This window comes from Colobus angolensis, unplaced genomic scaffold, assembly GCF_000951035.1.
Source record: "Colobus angolensis palliatus isolate OR3802 unplaced genomic scaffold, Cang.pa_1.0 Scaffold5, whole genome shotgun sequence".
In the NCBI taxonomy this organism is placed as follows: domain Eukaryota; kingdom Metazoa; phylum Chordata; class Mammalia; order Primates; family Cercopithecidae; genus Colobus; species Colobus angolensis.
The window spans coordinates 2,140,472-2,149,627 of NW_012118487.1; the positions used below are offsets into that span (position 1 = coordinate 2,140,472).

General features: G+C 35.2%; 1 protein-coding gene across 1 annotated transcript in view; it reads right to left on the bottom strand.

Annotated features, from left to right (window-relative positions):
• The window catches only part of LOC105524328 (chromosome unknown open reading frame, human C4orf47), a 24,554-nt gene that overhangs the window by 7,252 nt on the left and 8,146 nt on the right, over nucleotides 1-9,156 (bottom strand). The window contains exons 4-6 of the mRNA XM_011959529.1: nucleotides 6,209-6,346; nucleotides 6,033-6,108; nucleotides 1,839-2,018 (exon numbers count right to left, since the gene is read on the bottom strand). Coding sequence (XP_011814919.1) covers nucleotides 1,839-2,018; nucleotides 6,033-6,108; nucleotides 6,209-6,346 — 394 coding nt within the window. The remainder of the gene's footprint in view (nucleotides 1-1,838; nucleotides 2,019-6,032; nucleotides 6,109-6,208; nucleotides 6,347-9,156) is intronic.

Genomic DNA, 9,156 nt, shown 5'->3' on the forward strand with positions numbered 1-9,156 from the left:
GAGACCATCCTGGCTAATACGGTGAAACCCCGTCTCTACTAAAAATACAAAAAACTAGCCGGGCGAGGTGGCGGGCGCCTGTAGTCCCAGCTGCTCGGGAGGCTGAGGCAGGAGAATGGCGTGAACTTGCAAGGCGGAGCTTGCAGTGAGCTGAGATCCGGCCACTGCACTCCAGCTCGGGCGACAGAGCAAGACTCCTGTCTCAAAAAATAAAATAAAATAAAATAAAATAACAAGGAATAAATATAAGATATAATATAAGCTATGCGATGTAAAATATAAAACTCTACAAGCAAGATACAAGGTTAAGTGGCTTACTCCTGGATCTGAAGATTCAAATTATAAATATGTTAATATATCCAAAAATACAAAGAGTAAATTTTATCACAAAATATCAAAGTTCTTTCTCTTTTGGGAACTTTAGAAAATAATTCTGAAGTTCTGGAGAATACGACAGAATAACCAGCACAACTTCTTTAAAGAGTAAGAAGAGACTAGACCACTCACTATTAAATATAATAGAACTTAAAAGGATTTTTTTGGCCAGAAATAGACAAATAGATTAGTCAAATGGAATGAAAACTCAGAAACATACCTTCAAAAATAAGAATTTTGGTTTGAAAAAAATGGCATTTCAAAGTAATGGTGTTAAAAATTATTCCATCAGTCATATCGGGAACAACTTGATTTTTAAAAAATCAGTTTTATTAAAGTCTAATTCACCCGCAATAAACTATACCCATTTAAAGTGAACAATGCTATGAGTTTTGGCAGATGTCTACACTCCTGAAATGACTACCACAATTAAGATACAGAATATTTCACCCCCTGCCCAACGTTTCCTCATGCCCCCAAACTAAATAAGAGCTGGATTCTTACCTTACTCTTTACGTCAAAATGCATTTTAGATAAATATTTAAATGCAAAAGGATATGACTAATGGGAGAAATTAAGAAGCCACATTATTCTAATATTGGTGGTAAAGAGAGCCATTCTGAAAATGACAAATGAAAATTATAAATCTGACTACATCAAATCATGAAATTCCTGAACAGAACAAAACATCATAACCAAAGATCCAACAGATTAAAAAAATTATTTCTAACACAAATAACAAAACGAGAGTAGTACCCTTCATATATGAGGATATCTTACAAGAGATCTTACAATATTGATCTCACAATATTAAAACATAAACTTTGAAATACAAAGTTTGCAAGAAAAACAGGCAATTTATGGGAAAAAAAAGCATTGACTAAGGTTTATACACTGCTGGAGCATTTTAATTTTTATTCTCACTTGTTAACTTCTGCAGTAGGAAGATAGTTAATTTTAATTGCCATTTCAAAAACTAAAAGATGGTTTGGCTTTTTATGGTTTTAAGAAAAACTAGACCTAGGGTCTAGAGAAGCACTTCAAAAATTCATTGTGAATTCACCAGGCGTGGTAGCATACTCCTGTAATCTCAGCTATTCTGGAGGCTGACGCAGGAGAATTGCTTGAACTCGAGAGGTGGAGGTTGCAGTGAGCCTAGATCATGCCACTGCACTCCAGCCTGGGCAACAGAGCGAGACGCTGTCTCAAAAAAAAAAAAAAAAAAATTATAAATTCAAATACATTTGAAGAGACTAATAATTACTTCATGACAAGAGCTTCATTATCCCCTACACTATTCATACTTGGTGATTTCATGTAATTTTGTAAAAATGGGTCCCATGATTCTTGGTATCAATATGAACAAAAGTTTATTATTTATATGGGAAAAAAATCATTTGACAGCAAGAGACAGTATTTCTTTATAATGCTTAATTTTTTTCATCCTAAAATTGTAAACTTGCCTTTTTACCAGGAGAAGAAGGTTTAAAAGTGTTTGAAATTGATTCTTTCTTCTCTTCTTTTTTAATTGGTGGTAAAGCTTCCTCAGAAAAATAAGGATTAGCATCAAAATAGTCCCTTGGGTGAAGATTTAACTTAAACGGCGCTCCTTTAAGTAAACGATGGTGTTCTTCATTCGCTTTCTGTAAATTAAAGAGTTTGAAATTACATAGCATACATTTCACAAATTGAAAATAACCCAGAGTGAAATCTTTTACATTGTAATATAAACATGATTCTTAAATCCATCCTGCTCCGTGTACTTTTTTAAAACATTAATTTGCTACGTTCTATTTTTATGCTACAAAAGATATGCCTACTTACAAACATAACTATGCTTATTCATTTTGGATACAAATTTATTTGCAGTACTGAGACCTTATCGCCTAAATGAATCTATATTAACTATCTGGGCAGCATAATGCAGTATAACAAGAGTTGTCTCTAGTTCACGCCCTTCCTGCTTTGTAGCATTTCTCAGAGATTCTGGGAAAGTTATGTTTTAGTGTCACATCTTCTTCAACTGTGAATGAGGACATTATCGTTCCCCCCATAATGCTGTTGCAAAGATCACACGAGATTATGTAGATATATGATTTTATATGTGTATATATGAGATATGTATATATAACATTTTTATAATTTTAAAAATATATGTATATATGAGATTATGTATATATAACATTTTTATAATTTTAAAAAATATTTTATATGTATACATGAGATTATGTATATCTCATATATCTGTATATATGAGATGTAGATATACATGAGATATGTATATATGTATATATTACATTTCTATAATATTTATTGCTATCTAGTATTCAAAGCAAAACAGCAGTCATGTTTTCCTCTTATGTTATAATCTTTTCTATCAGACAATATTAAGTATAAAAATCACTGGCTATTAATAAAGTAGCAAAAATCAAATTATGAAATATAGATTCAAAAAGCAACTACACAGTGAATATTGATACTTTTTTTCACTTTTGCAAATATAAAATCTGGCATTTCATCATTCAACAAACTGAACTGAAAACACTTGATAAATGAAATCTAAAATAGATAGTTACTTGAGAGAAGACTAACTTTCACTACTAGGAACCCACTACAGCATTTTCAGAACCCTTTCCTCTTTTGGGATTTTTCTCTCGCCCTTGCTTGTCCTCTCCCTTTCTCCAGCTTGCAGGATATTCATGCATTCTTGGTGATCTGCTCTCCACTCTTCCATATCACAACGATGGTACTGAAAATTTATTCTATTGATCTTTTTGGACAGTGTTCCGCAAAATTTAGTTGTCATGGGAATCACTTGATAATTTATTTAAATTACAAATCACCAAGCCCTTCCCTCAAAGATTTCTGATTGCATGGGTCTGCTGTATGGCCCATTAATCTGCAGTTTTAACAGTCACCCTCAGTGGTTCTCATGTGTGATTATAATGTTATGTATTAGGATCACTTTTTGCTAGAGCATGGTCACCTTTTACCACAAAAATACTGTATTTGTCTTACCAACCCCTGCCCTAGAATGTTCAGTCGAGTACTGGTCAGCAGATGTGTGAGAAAAGTATTCAAAGCCCAGAGAAGAACCACCTGAAAGACTGTGAGGTGGCGGTGTCTGGCTCTCACACAGAACTGGGAATGGTGCTGGTTGCCATCAGCTGTGCAAGAAAACGTCATAATTCACAGGGCATCCGACGGAGTACCTAGAAAGGTCTTGCCTCAGTAGTGGGGAATAACTAGCCCTAGATTGAGCATAGCTCCTATCACACCTAACAAATCTTAAATGCAAGACCTGAAAAGACAAAAACCATTTCTAAGTAATGTGACAGCATTCCAGAACAAAGCCCAAGAACATTTATAAGAATACAAAAATATACAGCACTAAACAAAGTAAAATCCTCAGTATTTGACATCCAGTGAAAAAAAACGGCCAGTAATTCAAAGTAGCAGAATATGACCCCCAAACTGAGAAGAAAAAGCTATTATTTAAAATCAACCAAGAACTAATATAGATGTTAGCATTAACAGAAAAGGGCATTAAGACAGTAAGTATATTCAGTATGCTCAAAAAATTAAGTAGAGACAGGTAAGACATTAAAAATACTCAGACTTCTAGAGAGCAAAACCACAATGTATGAGATTAAAAATACACTGGTTGACATTAACAGCAGATTGGACATTACAGAAAAATAGATTAGTGAGTTTGAAGATGCAGCAATAAAAACTAACCAAAATGAAATACATAGAAGGAAAAAAGGACATTTTTTAAAAGTTAATAGGGCTTTGGTAAATTGTGGGACAATTTCAAGAAGCCTAATACACATGTAACTGGAATTTCTGAAGGGGAAGAGAAAGACAGATAAAAATATCTGAAGAAATAATAACTGGAAATACTATAAATTTGATTTGAAAAACTATAAACCCATAGATCCAAGAAGCTCAATAAACCTCAAGCACAAGAAGGATGAAAGAAAACAACACAATGTCACATCATAATCAAACTGCTTAAATGAGTCATAAAAAGAAAAAAAAAGTAGCCAGAGAAAAGGACACATTGCACACAGAAGAATAAAAATGAGCATGACAATAGGTTTCTCATCAGAAACAATTCAAGCAGGAAGACAGTGGAGTAACCTTTTTTTAATATTAAAAGAAAAAGCAAGATACGTTTTTCAAAATTAGTTTTAGGATATTAGTAAATTGAGGAATATAAAATTTCTGCCTTATGTATAAGTTCTAAAAATGAGGATAAAAGAGCTTTTTCTGTTAAGAAAGTATCTTATGCCCAATAAGCATAGGGTAAAAAATTACTGAGCCACTGTAAAATTCCACTGTATGTAGTTGTGTAGTATGTACGCATTATTATTCCTACAGATGAAAATTAGTTTATATGCAGTTTTATAAGAACCAAGGTTTCTGCCCAATTTAATGGAAAACTGTTCCTGGGTTTGGACATGCCCATCAGCAAAATGGTCATTATTCTCTCACATTCCACTGGTATTTAAAATTACCATAGCAAAGCTGTTACAGCCTGCGTGCCTATAAAAACAAAAACAAAAGGCTATAAAGTGATTGCCGTTTAATGCTTTATGTCCAAATTAACTTGACTTTTCATTACTACCAGCTTTCTTTATGTTATGGTGATAATGTGAAATTATGTTCGTATGGTTCTAAAATTTATAAGGGTTCCTTTATTTATTTACAAGTAGATATTCCCCATATAAAGGAACAGGTCTCATTATAAGTCAAATATGGTACACAGTGAGTGTAAGAGGCATATGCTAGTAAATTTCAGTTTTTATCTCTGCCATTTAATAAAGTGAGCCGTTTTCTCCTATCCTTTCCTCTGTCTCCTCATAGGACTCATCCATTCTCTAACCTCCACTTTTTCCCATCACCCCTCCACTCCTCCATCCCATTCGCTCATCGTAATGGCTTCTTGATCAGCCCAAAAGTATTACCACTATTTTTGCAGGCACAGATAGTAGGGTGTGTTGGGAATATGGCTAAGGGTCAGGATATAACTCTTTATTTAAAATAGAACATAGTTGATCAGGCCAGGCTAATAGAAGTTTCACAGCTAGTTTAGAGAGATATAAAATAGATGTGGTAAACCATAGCAAGAGATAAAATTCATCCTGGAAGGAGCTGAGAGGATATATGAAAATCTAATAAAACAGTAAAATTATCACAATTCAGAAACATGAGTTTGCCACTGCCCCAGTGATACAAATAGATAGAACAAAACAAAATTAGATCTCAAGTGAATTATTATTATTATTATTATTATTATTACTGAAACAGAGTCTCTCTCTGTCGCCCAGGCTGGAGTGCAGTGGCGCGATCTTGGCTCACTGCAACCTCTGCATCCTGGGTTCAAGCGTTCTCCTGACTCAGCCTCCTGAGTAGCTGGGATTACAGCGTGTACCACCACGCCCAGCTAATTTTTGTAAGATTAGTAGAGACGGGGTTTCACTGTGTTGGTCAGGCTAGTCTCCAACTCCTGACCTTGGGATCTGCCTATCTCGGCCTCCCAAAGCGCTGGGATTATAGGCATGAGCCACCACCGCACCTAGCCTGAAGTGAATTATTAATATCAAGTTAACTAAATAAAAGAAAGGTTGAAACATTCAAAACAGACTTTTTACCTTATAATTTAGTTTTGCTGCATCATAGAAGTCGGCAGAGTGTGAAAACTGTTTACCTATGGTAATATTTGCATAGCTAAGGAAGCAAAGTAAGTAATGGTGACTTCAGAGTTCAGAAATTTAATTTTTTAAAATTTCAAAACAAACGATATGACAAAGTATTAAAAATATCTTACCCATATCCAGTTCCTTTCTTTCCCGGGTTTGTGTATAAATTCTTTCCAGGTGCCTTGTATTTTTCTCGAGGTTTTGACTGTGCGCTGAAAAATGGGACTGGACCACCTATTGTTCCATAGTAGCTTCCTAAGCCACATCTTAAATACAATTTTTTGGTGTTTCAAAAGGAAGAGGTTAAAATGGCCAATTTTAAGTCTATTTTACCATAATTTTTAAAAAGATTGGAAAAAAGAGAAAAAAATGATAGTTTTAATCTAATTTCATTTTCCTCATTCTTCAGTCACAGATTTTGACGTGAGATATGTTTTTAATATTTGTATTATTTTAAACATTCTATAAAAGTAAAACTGCATAATCCTTAGGAGGTTAGAATCATTCCCATTAATTCAGTTAACTGTAACAATAAATAGAGTCTTTTGTGTTTTTAGATTAATTTATGGGCACTTTATGGCAAGTTAGCTAATAAATGGCTAATTACTTCTGACTATCCATCCACAAGAAACTACACTTCCAAAACAAATATTTAAGACTGCTGTTTCCACTGCTGATGGAAAGTGACTCAGGGAATTTGGGTGCTAATTTTCTTCTGTTTGGTTTATATCTCATAACTTTACTGCAGAAAAAATTAACCGAATATTTTCTTTTCTTCCATTTTAATGTTAAATTTTCTGGGCACACAGTATCTATGCAAAATCATTAAAGTGTTTACTATCCAGCACTTTCACAGATTTTTTGTTAAAACTTCCACAATAAGGATAACTATTGTTAGCGACATAGTCTCTAATTCTTAAGTTACCATTGAAGCAAAAAAATTTTAATAATCAGAAAAAGGTCTACAAGACAAATGAAACCTTATTACTATCAAAACTTGACACTGTTCATACATCTGAGTTAAAAATTTCAAAAACTTGAACGACATCAACATTGATTGCTTATTATCAATACCTTCAGTCTACAAATGGTAGGAAAGCATATTTTAATTAACCCCTCTTTATGAACCTATAGAATGAAATTCTAAAATACAACAAGGAAATAGAGCAGGGATAATGCAGAGAAAGGAGAACTATTCACAGACAGGCATAATTTACCCAGAGCATAATTTAACACAAGCATTAAAAGTCATTCTATTTAGAATTTATTAAATGCCTACGGTTCTGGAGGTGGGCATGGTGGCTCACGCCTGTAATCCCAGCACTTTGGGAGGCTGAGGTGGGTGGATCACCTGAGGTCAGGAGTTTGAGACCAGCTTGGTCAACATGGCGAAACCCCATCTCTACTAAAAATACAAAAAAATAGCTGGGCATGATGGCCTGTGCCTGTCATCCCAGCTACTCGGGAGGCTGGGGCAGGAGAATCTCACTTGAACCTGGGAGGTTGAGATTGCAGTGAGCCAAGATAGCACTACTGTATTCCAGCTTGGATGACAGAGCCGGACTCCATCTCACATACATACATACATACACACACACATACATACATACATAATAAATGCCTATGGTTCCATAATTTGGTGTTGAATAAATTTCTGTATAAGGGCTTCTTATTTATAACACCAGTCTCCCTTTTTGGAAACACTTTCTGTATCCACTAAATTATAGATGTTTTCCACACATCTGTGAATTTTTTTAAAAAAGGAAAGCTAGTCTAACTACAAAACTGTTATTATTTCTTGACTGACAGATGAATATAAGCATATTATAAACTAATGTATCGAGGTAGCAATTATTACCACATGAGTCAAAGTTTATCACAGGCAGGAGAAAAGACTGAAAAATAGGAAAAAGTTATTTGACATATTACATGAAAAAGAAAGAAAGTAGTGACAAAAGGAAAAAATCATATTTCTAAATTTATATCTAAGAAAATGAAAAAGTTCAAGAAACAGTAATAATAATAATAAATAATTCAAATCTATCCAAAGTGTCAAAAGGTAGAAAAAGATGAAATTAAAGAAAAAAAGAAAATCCTCACTCTTTTTTTTTTCAGACAGGGTCTCACTCTGCTGCCCAGGCTGCAGTACAGTGGTGCAATCTCAGCTCACTGCAGCCTCAAACTCCCGGCTCAAGCATTCCCCGCAACCTCAGCCTCCCGAGTAGTTGGGACTAAGGGCATGCATCACCATGCTGGCTTAATTTTTGTGTATTTTGTAGAGATAGGTTTTTGTCATATTGCCCAGACTGGTCTCAAATTCCTAGACTCAAGCAATCCATCCACCTCAGCCTCCCAAGGTGCTGGGATTACAGGCATGAGCCACCGCACCCACTGAAAATCCTGACTCTTTTTTTGTTTTGTTGTTTTGTTTATGAGACGGAGTCTCTGTCGCCCAGGCTGGTGGCACGATCTCTCACTGCAGCCTCCGCCTTTTGGGTTCAAGTGATTCTCCTGCTTCAGTCTCCTGAGTAGCTGGGATTACAGGCGCCTGCCACCATGCCCAGCTAATTTTTATATTTTTAGTAGAGATGGGGTTTTGCCATGTTGGCCAGCTTGGTCTCAAACTCCTGACCTCAGGTGATCTGCCCATCTCAGCCTCCCAAAGTGCAGGGATTACAGGCGTGAGCCACCGTGCCCAGCCAAAAATCCTCACTCTTAATAGAGACAATAATTTTGGCTGACGTTGCCTACTAGAATTAGAAGGAAGTATAAGTTATACAAAGTAGTTTTACTAGTCTCAAAAAATACAGTAAATAAGCACAAAATTAGACTTCAGTTATCATCTATCAAATTAATAAATTGAGAGAATCAAAGCTATTGAGTGTGAATGAACAATACCTTTTTTTTTTTTGAGATGGTGTCTCACTCTGTCACCCAGGCTGGAGTGCAGTGGTGTGATCTCGGCTCACTGCAACCTCAGCCTCCGGGGTTAAAGTGAGATTCTCCTGCCTCAGCCTCCCGAGTAGCTGGGACTACAGGTGCGTGCCACCATGCCCAGCTAATTTTTTGTATTTTT